The sequence below is a fragment of the Pygocentrus nattereri genome, chromosome 14, assembly GCF_015220715.1.
Source record: "Pygocentrus nattereri isolate fPygNat1 chromosome 14, fPygNat1.pri, whole genome shotgun sequence".
NCBI lineage: Eukaryota > Metazoa > Chordata > Actinopteri > Characiformes > Serrasalmidae > Pygocentrus > Pygocentrus nattereri.
This window is the reverse complement of record NC_051224.1, coordinates 27210199-27230470: the sequence shown is the minus strand read 5'-3', so window position 1 is coordinate 27230470 and position 20272 is coordinate 27210199. Positions and strand designations below refer to the sequence as shown.

Genomic DNA, 20272 nt, shown 5'->3' with positions numbered 1-20272 from the left:
ACTGGACAAAACTTGCTGAACTAAACAGTTTGTAATGTGCATGTGTCTTGTACAAGTGACACAATTCCATATAATCAATGTGCTTTACCACAGAGTGTACCCTCAGGTTAATCTTTGACCTGTGTCTCACTTTAGCTGATATTCTCAGTTAACCATCTGGAAATATATGCAGAATTTCACTTTGGCACTGTGGTGACACCTTCTGCTAAAACTTAAAAAATCCTCCATGTGAACTAACTACATATGCTCTGACTTAAACTAAGTAAGTAATCCTTTCTGTGAATACTATAAACTTCCGCCTAGTGCCCTGGTTTTGAATGTAGCTCCACCCCTGGTTCCTGACCACTCCTTGACAACTGGTATTTAAGGGCAATTCAGTCCCCTTACATACCACTTGCTTCCTGAAGACTTCATTATTTTCTACATATTTTGTCTTTCTTTGCAGAGGACATTTTTTTCAGCAATGACTTTGGTGGAAGAGCTTCTTCTGCAACCTACTAGCAGAAGCATATTGCTTGGTGCTGTAGTGATGCTTCTGACACTTGTTTATTTTTGCTCCTCTCGCTCTAGATGTCAGCAAACATGGAAGGAACCCCCAGGACCCAAGCCACTGCCTATCCTGGGAAACTTACTAGATATTGACCTCAAGAAACCCTATTTGAGTCTCTTCTCAGTAAGTGGCTTCATTATTATGTTTACTTTGTGTTGTAGTTCATTTCAATAGCAATGTTGTGAAGGAAATTAAGAATCTTTGCCGATACCGTCAGAGCAATATCAAACCAAGCCATCCCGGGCAGCTTGGGAGAGGGTTCGTGCCAATATAGGTGTTTATGAATAATTATAGGGTCAATATAGACACCCAATATGTCATATGAAAGCTTAGAACCTCTGCTTGCCAGCTATCTAGCCAGTTTAGCTTGTATTTCCTTTCAGAAAATAACCATTTTGGGCGAAATATACCTTGTTAGCAAAAGTTTTATTAAAACTGCGGTTTTTATAAATCCATATTTGATCCAATGTGGACATGTTATACATCATTCAAACTGTCTGGCTCTCCGGATTACGATATGATACGTTTTACTGTACGACGTAGGGTTTCCGAATTAGAGCCAAAAGAGTGTGGCATTTCAAACAGGAATTTTTTTTCCCGAAAACTCAGCCTTGGTGCGTAATGACTCCTGGCGGTCGGAGGAACACGTCACACGCAAACACATCACAGCTTCGCTTACCTCTCCTTGTTGGCTTCAAAATGACACCACACCCGTGTATTTCCGATAATGCATTCGGTAGTAATCCTCTTTTTTGTGCAAAGAGTGCTTGAAAAAAACAGAAGGCAAAAATCTTTTATGTCTAATTTAAACCCAAATTAAAATATGTTCTCCTTGGGCTATCACTTTCAATCACACCTGCTCGTAAAGCTGAGATTCTCCCCTTTCCAACGACACGTCAATCAAACCTGTCGACCAGGTGTCACGTTAGGCGGACGCGCAACAGGGGAGGCGGGATATAAACAGGAAGATTAGCCATGGATAGCACGCCAAGAGCGCAGCAGGCATGGAGAACGTCATAGAGAATGCCACGGTAAACACAGCTGAACATAATTATTTGGCTTTTATAATACAGTTGAAATTGTTGTTATAACAAAATTTTGTCAAATAATGTAAAGAAATACACCATAGGATGTTGCCATCAAGAGTAGGTAATACATAAACTTTTTTTCCTGCAAAAATTGTTAGAAAATTAGTTTTTTTTTCAATTTGGAGAGGTTGTGGTCCTTTGGAGACTTCAAAGGGACACTTGGAGAAACTTATGTACACTATCTACTCTAGAGTGAATATCTTCTGATCAGTGAGGGTAATCAGTTGTCAGTAATCACATGGTAAAAATTTGACCCCAAGGGGCAAAATATGGAACTGCAAAAACATTTCATGGACATGACCTCTTCAGTTTATGGTCCCTAAAATCTAAAACAAAAAAAGAAATTTTGAAAAGCGCCTTGTTTTTTTTCCTATTTTTACCATATTTTGGCCATTATAGTTTAATTTCAATAATTTCAAGTGTTTTCAATTAATTTTGTAAAGGCTTTTGAGTAATAATACTTCTTAAAATTCCTCTGGATTATATAATATTTGACCTCTCCTTGGATCACCACCTTATCGTGGTGGAGGGGTTTGCGTGCTTGAATGATCTTAGGAGCTATGTTGTCTGGAGCAAAAGCTCCTGGTAGGGTCTCCCATGGCAAACTGGTCCTAGGTGACAGGTCAGACAAAGTGTGATCCATAATAACCCCTATGAAGACACAAAAGCAGGACTTGTGTACCCTGCCCGGAACAGGGTTACCGGGGCCCCACCCTGGAGCCAGGCCTGGGGGAGGGGCTCGCCAGCGAGCGTCTGGTGGCCGGGCATTTACTCATGGTGCCCGGCTGGGCCCAGCCCGAAGGAGTTACATGAGTCCCCCCTCCCATCGACCCACCACCAATGGGAGGGGCAGTAGTAGGGGTTCGGTGCGTTGTGGATCGGGCAGTGTCCAAAGACGTGGGCCTTGGCGTTCTGATCCTCGGTTGCTGAAATTGGCTTTTGGAACTTGGAACGTTACCTCACTGGTGGGGAAAGAGCCTGAGTTGGTGCGCGAGGTTGAGAGATACCGGCTAGATATAGTCGGGCTCACCTCAACACACAGCTTGGGATCTGGGTCCAATCTCCTTGAGAGGGGCTGGACTTTATTCTTTTCTGGAGTTGCCCATGGTGAGAGGCGGCGGGCAGGTGTGGGCTTTCTCATAGCCCCTCGACTCGGTGCCTGTATGTTGGGGTTTTCTCCGGTGGACGAGAGGGTAGCTTCCCTACGCCTTCGGGTTGGGGAACGGGTCCTGACTGTTGTCTGTGCTTATGCACCGAACAGCAGTTCAGAGTACCCAGCCTTCTTAGAGTCCTTGGGAAGGGTGCTTGAAGGTGCTCCTCCTGGAGACTCTATTGTCCTACTGGGGGACTTCAATGCTCACGTGGGCAATGACAGTGAGACCTGGAGGGGTGTGATTGGGAGGAATGGCCTCTCTGATCTGAACCCGAGTGGTGTTCAGTTTTTGGACTTCTGCGCAAACCACAGTTTGTCCATCACGAACACCATGTTTGAACACAAGGATGTCCATAAGTGCACATGGCACCAGGACACCCTAGGCCGCAGTTCAATGATTGACTTTGTAGTCGTGTCATCGGACTTGCGGCCATGTGTTTTGGACACTCGGGTAAAGAGAGGAGCTGAGCTGTCAACTGATCACCACCTGGTGGTGAGTTGGATCAGGTGGTGGGGGAAGATGCCGGTCAGACCAGGCAAGCCCAAACGTATAGTGAGGGTTTGCTGGGAACGTCTAGCAGAAGAACCTGTCAGATTGATCTTCAACTCACACCTCCGTCAGAACTTTGACCAGATATCGGGGGAGGTGGGGGACATTGACTCAGAATGGGCCATGTTCCGTTCCTCCATTGCTGAAGCGGCTGACTGTAGCTGTGGCCGTAAGGTAGTTGGTGCCTGTCGGGGCGGTAATCCTCGAACCCGGTGGTGGACACCCCAGGTGAGAGATGCCATCAAGCTGAAGAAGGAGTCCTACCGGGCATGGTTGGCCTGTGGGACACCAGAGGCAGCTGGCAGGTATCGACAGGCCAAGCGATCTGCGGCTTCAGTTGTCGCCAAGGCAAAAACCCGTGTATGGGAGGAGTTTGGTGAGGCCTTGGAAAGTGACTTTAAGTCGGCTCCGAAAAGATTCTGGCAAACCGTCAGGCGACTCAGAAGGGGAAAGCAGTGTGCCACTAGCACTGTATATAGTGGAGATGGTGTGCTGCTGACTTCGACTGAAGACGTCATTGGGCGGTGGAAGGAGTACTTTGAGGACCTTCTCAATCCCACCGACACGTTCTCCAGTGAGGAGGCTGAGTCTGGGGACATGGGAATAGGCTTGTCCATTACTGAGGCCAAAGTCGCTAAGGTAGTTAAGAAGCTCCTTGGTGGCAAGGCTCCAGGGGTGGATGAGATCCGCCCTGAGTTCCTCAAGGCTCTGGATGTTGTGGGGCTGTCTTGGCTGACACGCCTTTTCAACATTGCGTGGACATCGGGGGCGGTGCCACTGGATTGGCAGACTGGGGTGGTGGTGCCTCTTTTTAAAAAAGGGGACCGGAGGGTGTGTTCCAACTACAGGGGAATCACACTCCTCAGCCTCCCTGGCAAGGTCTATGCAGGGGTACTGGAGAAGAGAGTCCGGCTTATAGTCGAACCTCGGATCCAGGAGGAACAGTGCGGGTTCCGCCCTGGTCGTGGAACACTGGACCAACTCTTCACCCTCTCCAGGATTCTGGAGGGTTCATGGGAGTTTGCCCAACCAGTCCACATGTGCTTTGTGGATCTGGAGAAGGCATTCGACTGTGTTCCCCGGGGTATTCTGTGGGAGGTGCTTCGGGAGTACGGGGTACATGGCTCTTTGCTACGAGCCATTCAGGCCCTGTACAAACAAAGCAGGAGTTTGGTTCGCATGGCCGGCAGTAAGTCAGACTCGTTCCCAGTGAGAGTTGGACTCCGTCAGGGCTGCCCTTTGTCACCGATTCTATTCATAATTTTTATGGATAGAATTTCTAGGCGCAGTCAAGGGATGGAGGGTGTCTGGTTTGGTGACCTCAGGGTCACATCGCTGCTGTTTGCAGATGATGTGGTCCTATTGGGGACATCAGGCCGCGAACTTCAGCTTTCGCTGGATCGGTTTGCAGCCGAGTGTGAAGCGGCTGGGATGAGAATCAGTACCTCTAAATCCGAGACCATGGTTCTCAGGCGGAAAAGGGTGGAGAGCCCTCTCTGGGTCGGGGATAGGCTCTTGCCTCAAGTGGAGGAGTTCGAGTATCTCGGGGTCTTGTTCACGAGTGATGGTACAAGGGAGCGGGAGATTGACAGGCGGATTGGTGCTGGGTCAGCAGTGATGCGGGCTCTTTACCGGTCTGTTGTGGTAAAGAAAGAGCTGAGCCATAAGGCAAGGCTCTCGATTTACCGGTCGATCTACGTTCCCACCCTCACCTATGGTCATGAGCTTTGGGTAATGACCGAAAGAATAAGATCGCGAATACAAGCGGCCGAAATGAGTTTCCTCCGCAGGGTGTCTGGACTCTCCCTGAGAGATAGGGTGAGAAGTTCAGTCATCCGGGAGGGACTCGGAGTAGAGCCGCTGCTTCTTCACGTCGAGAGGAGCCAGCTGAGGTGGTTCGGGCATCTGGTTAGGATGCCTCCTGGACGCCTCCCTCGGGAGGTGTCACAGGCGAGTCCACCCGGGAGGAGACCCCGGGGAAGACCCAGGACACGCTGGCGCGACTATATCGCCCAGCTGGCCTGGGAGCGCCTCGGAATCCCCCTTGGAGAGCTTGTGGAAGTGGCTGGGGAAAGGGAGGTCTGGGCTTCATTGCTTAGGATGCTGCCCCCGCGACCCGAACCCCGGAGAAGCGGAAGATAATGGATGGATGGATGGATGGATATATAATATTTGAGTAAAAAGCATTAATATTTGGGTATGTCATTTCAGATGAAAATTGGCAAAAATAGGCTTGGAGTTTAAGAGGTTAAATGACCTCAGCTTATTTTGAAACTCAGAGAGAGAAAGGGAGAGAGAGAGAGAGAGAGAGAGAGGGGGAGAAAAGGGAGAAAGAGACCCATCTCTCTCTCTTGGGACCTAGAGCTTTGGACCATAAGCCTTCTACACATTCCATATACCTAAAATGAGACACCACATATGGAGCCTATTTTCCTATGAGCATTCCAGGCTCAGTACATCAGTAACATATAGTGTTTTCAGATAGCACTCCACTGGAAGTATATTAGAGCCCAATATCATATCAGTATCATATATACTGTTTTTATATCAAGGCTTAGACACCTCTGTGTATAATAGTAATATTTCTCAACCTATTCTGGCATACATTGACCTTTAATTCCATAGAGCCTTGGTTGGCAGACATAGGAATCTAATATTCATTTATGAAAAAAATGACTTACATAACGGTAGAGATAGCAGAGTATAAAGAGGAATAGCAGAGTACAAAACTTTCTCAATTATATTTACAAAAAGAAAAAAATGCATATCTAGACATGCTTTCTAAGTGAATTTAGCTACTTTAAGGTGACACAAATCTTCAGTTTTGTACAGTTTTTATATTCTAAATAAAAATGCACTCTGGAGAAGCCACACCAACTGAGAGTCAACTCCAAAGGACGGAATTGATTCAACACAGAGACTTTTGAGTTTACCTGCAGCCACATTTGAGTGTGAGAAATTCTTCTCTGTTGCTCTTTGTCTTCTTGAAAAATATGTACTTCCACAACACGTACATCAGTAGACTAGCTGTATTTTGCTTTGGAAAAAATGAAAAACAAAGTAAAATGTACAATTTGTCACAACACTTGGCCTGACTTCAGCTTTACCAGTGCTGAAAGATTTATCCACCTGAAGCTGATGGAAAAAAAAAATCAGGTGCCATTTAGCTAGCCCCTGTTAGTCAGCTGTGTTAATTTGGCTAGCATTATCTCGCCAAAATGACCTTGCTGTGGGTCACTGACATTGTATCCCTGAAGAACAACTGTGGTAACACCTGAAGTTAATATATGTTATCATTTATACCATCAATCATAATAATGTATCATACCTTTGCTTTTGCACTTTTGTCAGCTCTGTTTTGCTTTTTTGTTGAAAATTATTTCATGGAATCATATCCATTAATTTCTTTCACTTTAAATTGGAAATGGAGTTGACGCCAACATTCCTAAAATCTTGCAGACCTCCTGAACTGGCAGGTGTCTGCAAACATTACTGTAATTGGAAGTAAATATTTTTGGTTTTTACCAGTTTACCTAAACAATATAAATTGTTTTTTTTTTTGCAAATTTAGTAAATACAATGATATAAACTAATACATTTTACAGTAGGCAAAGAAGCTCTTGCTGTTTGCTGGGACCTAAACTGGCTTGCTTCCAGTATACCTCTCCCAGTTCAAAGACTCTAGGCAGAGCAGAGAGTGGCACATTTTTCTATGGGGCTGTCCTGCTTGCTGGTGCCCACTGAACATGTACACAAGCAGATTGTGTATTCAAGTAGATATTACATGAGCAAAATAATAGTGTTGATATTTAAACAAGCAATAAACAGCACTGTAAGAATGCAATAGTTTTTCAAAGTATTTCCTGCAGTTCTTTTTGATAAAAATCTTATGAAATCTTATTTGAACTATTGTAACAAGTGGGAGCGATGATGAGGCGGATGCATATGCAAAGAGAAGCGAGATTTATTGGGGCAAATGCAGAGTCAGGGTCAAAATGAACCAGAGAGCCTACACGGAGAGATCGGGGAACAGACATGATGAAACAAACACAGACTAAACACACAACGGAAGTCAGAAGAACAAGCACGAGTCAATACAATACACTACAAAGAATACACAACAAAGAATACACTACAAAGACCAGCAAACAACTAGCAAAAAACACAGGGCTTAAAACAGAGACAATGGGGGTTAACACTAGCATGACTGAGATTTCAAGATCCTCAGCACATCACCCCTCTTTTTTGCCAGCAATTAGCAGTACCATAAGTCAACTTTTATAATGTTAATTCACAGAGAAGCACTGAGGCAGCAGCTCTGTGGTGCATCCAGAAAGCCTACTAGTAACATCTGTCTTTCTCTCCCTATGTCTGTAAATATATAAATATATAATATACTGATTGTTGTTAGTGTAATATCTCCATATCATTATCATCAGTATATTTAATTTTCTACAGTAAATTAAAAATAAAAATGTTTTGCACCGTATGTATTTGTTTTATCATTATATATATCTATCATTAGAAATACCGTTTTTGGATACAGTTATACAGTAGTACTAAATTTGCCAAAATCAGGTCAACAATATTAGCATTGTCTGCGAACTTTGCTAGCTGGCTAGTTCACTCCAACCTAGCCAACAGTATGAACGACTGACTGAACGAACTAATTAAACTCTAACAAGGAAATGTTGAAATTATGTTAAACTGAAACAAGGAAATACTACGAGTGTGTTTTATTTACACAAATGGGTTGCAGTTTGTCTTTCGCCATAAATAGGTCAAAATAGCTGTCAATCAAAACAGGATTAAGCCTTTCAACTGATCCTCCAATCATCTTGCAGAAGCTCTGCGTCCCCACCCGCCCACCCACAGCTGCATTCACCCCCAGCAACGCTCCGCGGCCGGGGACGGGACAATTGTAGTCAATGAAACGTTAACACAACTGTACATATTTGATCATTTAATGTTTGACATTTTAGGGGAAGCTGAGCTTCCCTTGCAGTCTTATAGAAATTGCCACTGCTCTGTCCGTCGCTACTGCGCGCCCTTGAATTATAACTTTTGAAACACGATTCTACAAATTCTCCGTCGCGCTGTAGGATCGGTAACATAAACATTCAGATTGTAACTTCAAGTTCACCTTCAAGTTGTGTCATGTTAGGTGCTTTGGGAGCTGTAGGAGCTTTCTGTGGGCACGGGGGTTGGTGCTTCCAACACATTCCTTCACAAGTCCCATTGAGTGACAGAGAAGGTTAACTATGCAGATAAATGGATCTGCCATGAGCTACTGTGCGAACCACCAGCTAACATTCTAGAGTGCTGTGAAAAAGTATTTGTAATTTCTTCAAGTTTTGTATATTTGTCACACTTTAATGTTTTGGATCATCAATTTACTTTTAATATTAGACTTGAGATTACTCAAGTCAACAAAGTCATTGAAATCTACCAGTCTGGACAGGGTCACAAAGCCATTGCTAAAACTCTGGCTCTCTAGCGAACCACAGTAAGAGCTATTATCCACAAATGGAGAAGACTTGGAACAGTGCTGAATTTTCAGTGGCTGGCCTACCAAAATTTTACCAAGAGCGCATCCATGACACATCCAGGAGGTCACAAAAGAGCCCAGATGTATATCTAAAGAACCGCAGGCCTCAGTTAGTCAATGTACATGATTCCACAATAAAAAAGACACAATGCAAAAGTTGCAAGGGGCAAACCACTGCTGACCAAAAAGAAAACACAATACAAAGCAATGTCATAGTGTACACATCTGTTTAGGAGAGCATACTGACAAATAATGTACTGTACCACTTGTGTGTCCAAAACAGCTACAAAATGAGGGACAGAGAACATGGGACATTAGTTTGTTGAAATAGTTCCACAGGAAACTTGGCCCATGCTGTCTTCATTTTTGCAGTCATGTTGAGCAGGAAGGAATGCAGTCTGTACTCTAAATTGCTCATTCTCTTCTACCCCATTAATGTTCATGTTCACATAAATGTTCAAAAACTTTGGACTTAGTTCTGAACTGATGATTTACTTTCCATCTCTCTTTTTGTTGACGCTTGCAGATGTCAAAACAATATGGATCCATATTCACTGTGTATTTTGGTCAGAAGAAAGTGGTTGTTTTGGCAGGATATAAAACTGTCAAGCAAGCTCTGGTGAATCATGCAGAGGAATTTCAGGACAGAGATATCAGTCCTATATTCGCTGACTTCAACAAAGGATATGGTAAGGGTGTTTTACTTAACCAAACCAATGAGCTCTAACAAAGGTTACTATAGTTAATAAAGAAATATATTTCAACTGCAGGAATTCTGTTTTCCAATGGTGACAACTGGAAAGAGATGAGGCGCTTTTCTCTCTCCACCCTTCGAGACTTTGGGATGGGCAAGAGAGGCAGTGAAGAGAAAATCATAGAAGAGACACATTACTTGAGAGAAGTGTTTGAGCAATTTAAAGGTAATGCCATGTCATCAAATATAAGGCAGATGCTTCAAATTCAACTTTTTTTTTGTACACAAACCACAAATTTAATTTTATGCAAACAGTTCAATGTAAGGCACTTATGAGAATCCTGATCTTGTGTAGATGTCAGAAGTAGAAAAATTGTTTCCTGCAAGCATTTGTCTTTTATGTAAACCTTGTCTTCATTTGCATGAAGCAAACAAATCTGTGACAGACATACAAACTGTACAGTGGCAAACTGTCACTTTTAGAGCTGGGCTTCAGTTCAGGCCATAAATGTAAAAACTCATTCAAAAGTGAAGGAAAAAAACACCTTTGCAATAATGCTAATTAGAGAAACACAGATAGAGGAGAGTACATAAAAAAGATCTGTAGCTGCATTATTAAGCTTTTGCCTAATCAACATTATCAAACCTCACAGCCTCAAAGGTGACCACAAGCTCACTGTCAGTCAGCTCTGACAGCACTCAGGAAAGTTAAGACTACTTTATTGCAGCTCATTACGTGCATTACAGCTCAGTCTTTTAATAATTTTTAAAAGCATGTTTTTTGTACTGTCCTTAAACATATGTATTTTAAAGCTTTAACATGAAAGAAACATGTGATCAAATGATAGAAATTCCTAGGCTGCCTTTGATTCTGTAATCAATTCTGTGCCTTTTCTAGTTAGTTTTGTTAGATATACATTCTATTTTTTTAGGTCTCTGATATCTTACCATCTCACTTACAGGAAACCCATTTGATACCAAACAGCCATTGAATTATGCCGTTTCTAATATCATCTCAGCCATTGTGTATGGAAGCAGGTTTGAATACAGTGATCCTCTGTTCAAAGACATGGTTGCCTGGAGTAATGAGAATGTCAGGCTAATTGGCTCAGCATCTATACAGGTACCCTTCTGCGTCTAAAAATGGAACATTTATGTTATTGAATGTGTAAATGTATAAATCATTTCACACATGAATGCTAACGTGCATCTGTGTGTACACCTCTAGGTGTACAACATGTTTCCTTGGCTTCGTTCTTGGGTAAGGAACAGGAAACTCATCATGATAAACCGTGAGAACTCTATCAAAGGAATAAACAGACTAGTGGAGCGTCTGCAGGAGACACTGAACCCTCAGGACTGCAGAGGCCTGATTGACTGCTTTCTTGTACGCAAACAGAAAGCAGAGGTATGTCTTTCCTGTACTTGTATGCAGAAATGATGGGTCTGTGGGTGAAGAACAAGTGTTTCCAGTGTGTGCTGTTGACTTGAAAAAATTTAGCAATGCTATGTTATTATTTGGGAGTTTGGACATTCCAAAATTTGACAAATCAGGACAATTAGGCGCACAAAAACATTACAGGATAAACCCTATATAGCAACTTGGTGTGTTTCAGTGGAGAACCCTCAAGGGCCATCTAGGCCTTCAGAGAAGGCCTAATCATTTCTGGGAACTAAAAAATATACATCTGTAATTTTCATTTTTGTTTTCACTTCAAATAATTATTGTACTTGTATTTAAACTCAACAAGCTATAGACTCAACAGATAATTGCTGAGGGCCTCTGTATTGCTGGGCCTGAGCATCATTGTTCTGCATTGAAGTTTATTTGATTGTCAGTGGCAGGGATGAGGCAGTAGCTAAGTAGCCGGCTACTTTTTGTAGCTAACTCCAATTTTTTTGTAGCTAATAGCTGTAGCTGCTACAGTTTTATGAAATGTAACTAATAGCTGTAATACCTACACATTTTTGTGTAGTTATAGTGATAATTTCACTACAATTATGTTACAGGCTTCAAGCAGTCCACAGAAATTTGAAACATAAAACTCAGTCATTAACTGGGCTGGTGGAGATGAGACTGAGCTGCAGACAGTTGGAGCAAACGGTCACACGCTGGCCTCATGCACTGATTACCCCTTACTAGTAGGCTTAGCTCAGGGGTCAGCAACTGAAATGTTGAGAAGAGCTATTTTATCCTTTCAACAAAAATGAAACCACCTTGGGCACCACAAGAGTATTCTATATTTTCATGGAACAACACTATAGAAATGAAACCTGGATATAACTTAGTGTACAGCTTTTATAGCAGTATAGATTTACTGTCCTCTGAAAATAACTCAACAGACAGCAATTAATATCTATATAGCTGGCAACACAAGTGAGGGCTGTTAAATTTGGTGTTTTAGTTAGAATTCACTCATACTGGCCACTGGATATTCAACATGGCACATCATGGCAAATAACTCTCTGAGGATGTGATAAATAGAATTGTTGCTCTCCATAAAGATGGCCTAGGCTATAAGAAGATTGCTAACACCCTGAACCTGAGCTATAGCACTGTGGCCAAGGTCATACAGCGGTTTTCCAGAACAGGTTCCACTCAGAGCAGGCCTCACCAGGGTCGACCAAAAAAGTTGAGTCCATGTGTTCAGTGTCATATCCAGAGGTTGTCTTCAAAAAATAGATGCATGAGTGCTGCCAGATTTGCTGCAGAGGTTGAAGAAGAGGGCGGTTTGCCTATCAGACCATACACTGCACAATGCTTCAGCAGGATGGAGCTGGATGAGTGCTGCTGGCACTGGGAAGCTGTGGTTCATTGACGGAAACAAGAATTCTACCATGTACTGTGACATTCTTAAGCAGAGTATGATTCCCTCCCTTCGGAAACTGCATAGCAGTTTTCCAAATTGATAATGACGCAGAGTGCAGTGGACAAGTTGGACCTTCTGAGACTGAGGATGAGTGTTTCCAGAGAGATGAGGAACTGTTCTGTACTTTGTCTTACGGAAACATGGCTAAACAACAGCATGCCGGACTCAGCCTTCCAGATCGAAGACCAGCTACTCTTCTGTGCGGACCACAAACAGCTATCGGTGAAAGCCTGCGGGGCGGCTTATGCATGTGTGTAAACAAAGGTTGGTGCACAAACTGCGTCATGATTAACAGCTACTGCTCCAAGGAAATAAAATACCTGACTGTAAAGGGTCGGCCACATTATTTAATTCATCAGTTCACGGTGGTGTTTGTCATAGCCTAGTGCTAAAGCTAATGACGCGCTGAAGGAGATCACATGATCACATCAGCTCACTTAAGAACAAGCACCCGGAGTCATTTTAAATGGTGCCTGGGGATTTTAACCACGTAGATCGGACAAACACTCTACCTAAGTTTTATCAGCACGTCACCATACCTCTTCTTCTTCTTTCGGCTGCTCCCTTTAGGGGTCGCCACAGCGGATCATCTGCCTCCATCTTGCCCTATCCATTGTCTCCTCTACTTTCACACCAACCATCTCCATGTCCACCTTCACTACATCCATTCCAGCACGTCACCATACCAACATGGTGAAATAACACTGGACCGTGTGTATACAAACATATGAGATGCATACAGAGCCGTGCCCCGCCCCCACCTCAGCCTCTCCGATCACATCTCCATCATGCTGGTCCCTGCCTATCATCTCCCGCTGCTCCAGACCCACACAGAAGACCATTACTGTGTGGCCCAGTGATGGTGACTCTGTACTGCGGGACTACTTTGAATGCACAGACGGGCAGGTGTTCAGGGATGCTGCTGTGCATGAAGGGGAGCTGGATCTAGAGGATTATACATCTGCTGTCCTCGGATACATCAGTAAGTGTGTTGAGGATGTCAGCACCACCAGGACTGTGACGTGCTACCCGAACCAGAAACCCTGGCTGAATGCAGAGGTCTGATCTCTGCTGAAAGTCAGGGATGCTGCCTTCAGGTATGGCAATTCACAGAAACTCAGAAGAGCCCTCAATAAGTTCTATTTACGCTTTGAGGACCCAAACACACCCTCCAGCACCAGACTCACTCCACCACATGAAGATCAGCCCCTCAGTGTGACCCAAACTGAGGTGAGGAGGATCCTTAAGAAGATTAATCCTCACAAAGCTGCTGGCCCGGATAACATTCTGGGGCGTGTGCTGACGTGCTGTGCAGACATCTTCAACTCCTCTTTAATCCAGGCAGTTGTCCCAACCTGCCTGAAGACCACCACCATCATCCCAGTGCCTAAGAGCTCCACAGTGACAGGACTGAATGACTACCGGCCAGTAGCCCTCAGCCCGATCGTAACAAAGTGCTTTGAAAGACTGGTTATGATCCACATCAAAGCCAACATTGACGTCACTGGGGATCCACACCAGTATGCGTACCGGATAAAACAATCCACAGAGGATGCCATCTCCTCTGTGGTCCACACTGCCCTCACCCACCTGGAGAGTAAGGATTCTTATGTCTGTATACTCTTTGTGGATTTTACATCTACCTTTATCTACTTCCTCAGACGGTTGAGGTATGCTGGACTGGGGAGCTCAGTCCTCACCTCATTCTACAGCGTTCTGTGCTCCAGCATCACCGTGCGGCACGGAAGCTGCTCTGTGTCAGAAAGGAAAGCTCCATCCATTTTATTTACTATCCCAAACCACCAGTGAACCTACACATCTTCTGTGTTTCTATATGCTGCATGTTGATAATGGTAAAATCATCATGATTTTTAAAAATAAGATGTATTTTGGACAGTTTTGCTCTACAGTGGTGTACATGTAACTCTCTACCATGAATGAATTAAAATTAAGGGATTAAAATACATTTTAAGCCACAAATACTTTTTACAAAATGATCATAAACTAATGAGTCAGACATCAGGCAGTGTATGTCTAACCACAAGGGGGCTTTTAGAGGCATTCAACTCTTCAGATGTCTGGTTCCTCTCACTTCCACTATGAACATTTTTGACTCTGTAGGAACAACAGAGCATTTCATATTGAACCACTCTGAATTACTTTGTTTTTTTTATTTTATTTTACATATTAATCATTTAATTTTACATTTTTTTTTTTATTTTGTTGTGTATATCTGGTCAGGAATCTGGAGAGAAGAGCACTTTGTTCCATAAACAGAATCTACTTTACACAGTAGCCAACCTCTTTGGTGCTGGTACAGACACAACTGCAGCAACTCTGCGCTGGAGCCTTCTGCTAATGGCCAAGTACCCTCATGTACAGGGTATGAATGAAAAATACTGAAAAAAACATGCAAATGTTAAATGTTCATTGTTACAATGACTAATTGCTTATGATTCTTTTTTCCTTTTTTTCATTTTTTGCAGATCGAGTTCAGGAGGAAATTGACAGGGTGGTTGGAGGTCGTCAGCCAGTGATGGAGGACAGGAAGAACTTGCCTTACACTGATGCAGTAATGCATGAAATCCAGAGACTGGCCAACATAGCACCCATGAGCGTACCCCACACCACCACTTGTGATGTTCACTTTCAGGGCTTCTTTATCAAGAAGGTCAGTCAGTGAGGTTAATGAGAAAAAAAAACAAAACAGCTGAGACAATATGACAAATGTAAATGAAAATCCATTTTTGACCTGTTTTCACTTCAATACATTCTTATTCAATTCAATATATTCAATTCATTATTCTAAGTATAATGTTTGCAACCTGTTGTGGAAAAATAATAATTTTATTTAGGTATATGTCTGAGACAAACACTTCAACAAAGAATGTCTTTGTGTTTTTTTATTTTTTATGCAGAAGAGAAAGTTAGTGATTTGACAGAGTGCAAAAAGCAGTCTGCAGAAATGAGAACAAAGAAGCCTTTTCAGAGCACTTTATACTATTCAGCTAGAGGATACAGAAAAGACGAAGCATCTGCACATCCATTGTAACTGAACCATGATACTGGTATAAACAAATTTTAGGCTGAGTTGACCTGTTAGACGGTACATACAAAAATTCACCCTTAAGTTCATGTCTGAGTTCATCGTAAGTTCCATGGTCTCCTTTATACACTGTTTTTCATAATGTGCCAAATGTTTTCAATGGTGAGACAAGTCTGGACTGTATGCAGGCCAGTCTAGCACCTGTGTTCTTACTTTCAGTATGTGGCTTGGCATTGTCTTGCTGAAGCAGGGATGTCCCTGAAAAAGATATTGTCTAGATGGCAGCATATGTAGCTTCACAATGCGCATGTACCCCTCATTATTACCACACACCCATACTATGACAAATGCTAGCTTTAAAACCTTGCCTTAGTAGCACCTATGAAGGTCCTGTTTCTTTTTGGCCTGAAGAAAGCAATATACATTATTTCCAAAAGCAAAATATTTCCAAAATAACTCTGGATGTTATTGAAATGCCTTCTGTTTTAAGTAATCTTAACTTGTATTTACAGATGCAGCAACAAACTCATTTTGCTGGCAGAGGGTTTCTGAAGTATCTGAAGCCCATGTGGTTATCTTCATTACAGAAGCATGCTTTTTAATGCAGTGCCGTATAAGGGATTGAAGGCATCAACTATTGGTTTTTGGCCTTGCCCTTTATGCATGGAGATTTCCCCAGATTCTCTGAATCCTTTAATAATATTATGGGCTGTAGATGGTGAAATACCAGAGGAAGTCTGGTAATGTTTAAAAGTGTGCAATTTGATTGGCTGATTTTATATGGGATAAATAACCCTGATTGAAACAGCATTACACGGATGTGTACCTCAGCAGTATGCAACATGCATCACAATTTTGAACAATACCAATATTGTGTGTGGGTAACTGGCATATATAATAGGTTTAGCATGGAAAAGTTATTTTAGCAAATATTGCCCAATAAGACAGAAAAGAGGTGCTTTTGAGTTATTTCATTTTCCTTCTTGTAATTCAATCATCACCCAAAAAGTTCTTTCAGTAGTCTTAAATGGTGCATGGGAAAATGTGAACAAGAAGCTGGTGAATAGAAAGCAAACTTCAGCCTCATCCATTTTGTCTAACTTGGTTTTGTTATTACATTCCTGAGATGTTGATTCAAGCAGGACCATTATTACTACTACTAGGAGCTTTGAGTTTGGCAAATTATCGGGGATCATTTTCTCAAATCACTCAAATTACAGCATATACTCTGGTAATACTAATCCTGCTCAAACAGGGCTTTACACTGCCCATGTCAAAACTTTTTTGGAATGTGTTGTAGCTATCAAATTTGGAGTTTATTTACAAAAAAGCAATAAATTTGATAAGGTAAAATATTAAATGTCTTATAGTCAACATTCACTTTTGTTATTTGCATTTAATCTACTTTCCAATTTTTTGGTTTTGGGTTGGTAGAGAAATACACATTTTACAGGTGTATTTGCAGTCAAATAAGGCCTAAAAGGTAATGAGAAGATGTCTCTGGATTGAAATGTTACACATTTGCATTGTCATGGAAATTGGTCACTATGGAAGTTCATAATTTCTACAGGGAACATCTGTGGTTCCTCTTTTGACATCTGTACTGAGGGATGAGAATGAATGGGAGACCCCGAACACCTTCAACCCAGCACACTTCCTTGACAAACAGGGACGTTTTGTTAAGAGAGATGCTTTCATGCCATTTTCTGCAGGTATTTTGAAATGGTTTACTGCAATGTATCTAGCATTTAAATAAATCATACTGTAACTGTAACTCTATTCTACATCTCTGCTTTCAGGGCACAGGGTATGTTTGGGAGAGAGTCTGGCCAGGATGGAGTTCTTCCTCTTTTTCACCTCCCTCCTGCAACATTTTCGCTTCACTCCTCCACCAGGCGTGTCTGAGGATCAGCTGGACCTCACTCCAGCTGTGGGCTTCACACTGAGCCCCTCCCCCCACAAGCTGTGTGCAGTTAGCCGCAGTGTTTAACTTCTTCACTGGTCACTAAATCACTGTAACAGTACGGGCATACTTCAGTTGAAGCATCATTTCTGTTTTTCATAACTGTCCAGAATTGTGGTGATGCAATATACATTTGGAAATCTTGAAATCTCAAGATTTAATTCCCACAACTGTTTTTGATTTATTTTTCACAGCAGTTACGATCATGTCATTTTCAACATTAACACCAAATTAGCCAATGGTAGCACATCTGTGGCCCCTCCTTTCAAAGCCTTGTATCTGACCACAAAGACATCATAATCCAAAACACTTGGTTGGTAATACAGTAAGAGACAGAAATAAATTCCTAGCTTCTAGCCTCTAATACTATTGTCAGTAATTCATACAATTACTCTGATGATTGGAAAAATACTTGAGTGTTACCTTTCAAATGAGACCAAGATCTTGACTACAAACCCAAAGTATGTGGAAAAAGTGCTCCTTTTGCTTTTGGTATGTTGTTTCAAGCAAAAATGTGGTGACAGTTAACAAGTTAACAGAGTGAAGATGTGACTTCTTCACAATAAGGTACACAAGATCACAATAAATTGGTGCTATTGATCCATATGTAGTATCTGCCTCATTCTAGCTTATTCTGTGGCAGCTGATCTATTAGTTAGTAATTTTACTTAATATTTCATGTTCAAATATTCTCTTTTGATGTTTATGCTGTGCAGTTTATTTGTTTATATGCCAGGAAAAAAGACAATTTTATATAAAATGGACAATAAAGTATTCTGATGTAATTATTGTCATTCTTTTGGCATTACATGGGTCATTATCAGTTTACTTTGCTTTTTTTTTTTTTAAACCTGTCATGTCTGGCAATTTTTGCAATCGGAATGGTAATCCGAATGCACTGATGTACCAAACATATTTGTTTTCACAAGAACAGCTCTATAGGTTACTAAAGCCTATTCTTGTTAATGTTTGTATTTTATTTGTTTGACCAGGCCTGACAGGCAATAAAGGAGAGAAAAAAGAGGACAGGAAAGAAAGAGAAGAAGGGAGGAAAAAAAATAATAATCATAATAATAAATTATAATAATAATTAAAAAAAATAAAATAAATAAAAATAAAAGAAACAAAAAAGAAAGAGAAAAAATAAGTAAATAAACAGACAACTAAATAAACAAAAAAAGAGAAAAAAAAATATAGATATACATACATACACATATTCACATATCTATACATATGCATATACATATATACACCCAGACACAATTCTACTATTTGCGGCTACATACATATGTTCACATATCTATACATATGCATATACACACACACAATTCTACTGTTTGCAGCAATGTGTATATGTGTGTATACACGTCCACGTGTCATGTGTCATGGAATGTACTCAATAATGAGGGCAAGAAGCCGCAACCATGCCCCCGTGGTCCAGAGACAGATAGGGAAGGACCCGGGGGACCCGGAGCATCCACAGCCCATTAGGAACTCAGGAGACCTGAGGCCACACGCTCCGACGGCCACCGCGAGCACACCCCAGAGGACGAAGAATGGAGGCCCCAGACGGAGCACCCACAGACAAAGGGCAAGAGACCAGAGAGCCAGAGGCAATGAGCAGCCCACCCCCCCGGCAGGCCGACATCGCCAGCATGAGCCAAGCATGCAGCCCCCGAGGCCCCAAGCGCCCGAGACCGGCCCGACCCCCGGCAGGACCCCCCCCACGCCAAAGAGGCCCAAACCACCAAGACACCACCGCCAAGGGAGCAGGGCAGGGACCAAGCCAAGATGTCCAGCCATGCACCCAGGGACCCACAGGCACCCATACCCCGGGGGGGGGACTCCTGCCCACCACCATGTACCACAGATGTCCAGGCTCAGCAAGTCATAGACCCAGGCCCAGCTGTCCACGCACACATGCTCACCTGCACCCACACACACCCACACCCACACTCACACACGCCAGTCACCCACTCATGCACACACACGGAACATACATGGACTCACAGTGTCGGCGAGCGGACACCAGCATCGGGCCAGCGGCAACCCAGGGAGGCAGACACCAGGCAGGGTGCACGAAACCGGGGTGTGAGAGGACCCGCCCACCCCCCCTCCCACTCAATGTGTGTGTGAAATGAAAAGAATGTGTGTGAGGTACAGTGCAATTAAAATGGGAGGGACAGAGGCAATGTAGTACTGAATAATAGCACACAGCCACACTGCCCCCCCAAGGCCCTCAATGTCTAATGTGTAAATAAAATTGAGGGGCAGGTAGCAGTGAGCAGATAGGTGAGGTCACCTCAGCAGCGCCACCCACCATGCACTGAGTGACACACCTGCCCCCCAAAGCCCTGTGTGTACTGTAATGTGTCATGAAATGTGTCATTGGGAGGGGAAAAAAAAAAAGGGGGGGGGGGGGGGGACAGAGGAGGAGTGGGACATCACGCAGCACAGCGAGCAGAGCCAGGTAGGTGGCCCTACTCACTGCAGCATGAGCCCCCCTCCCCCAGAACCCCCATGTGTAGTGTGATGTTTGACTGAGTGGGAGGAGGGGAAGGGTCAGGATAAGAAAGACCGAGAGGCAGAGGACTACCCCTCGGCGGAAGAGTGCCAGCTGGCGCTAGCTCACTAGGCACCCCGGTTTCCTACACCCGGCTGCGGCGCAGGGAAGGCCGGCCCAGGGCCCGAAGCAGCCCCGGCCCCAGGACAACACCCTCCAGCGCAGGGAGGAGCCCAAACGGGAGACGGGCGACCCCAGCCACCAAGGCCCCAGACCCCGCACCCCGGCCCCCACAGAGGAGGCCAGC

At 43.2% G+C, this 20272-nt stretch overlaps 1 protein-coding gene across 2 annotated transcripts; it reads left to right on the top strand.

Moving 5' to 3' along the window:
- The first annotated feature begins 463 nt into the window (after positions 1–463).
- On the top strand, positions 464–18192 carry LOC108442529 (cytochrome P450 2K4-like). 2 transcript variants are annotated; one of them, XM_017722609.2, is made up of 9 exons: positions 464–673; positions 9416–9578; positions 9660–9809; positions 10546–10706; positions 10812–10991; positions 14695–14836; positions 14940–15124; positions 17070–17211; positions 17299–18192. In XM_017722609.2, exons 1-9 carry the CDS (start codon positions 464–466, stop codon positions 17487–17489), a joined length of 1524 nt encoding a protein of 507 aa, XP_017578098.1. In that variant the 3' UTR covers positions 17490–18192. The 2 variants fall into 2 exon arrangements, with proteins under 2 accessions (XP_017578098.1, XP_037400415.1); XM_037544518.1 differs by lacking the exon at positions 464–673 and adding an exon at positions 1539–1581.
- Positions 18193–20272: the final 2080 nt, after the last annotated feature.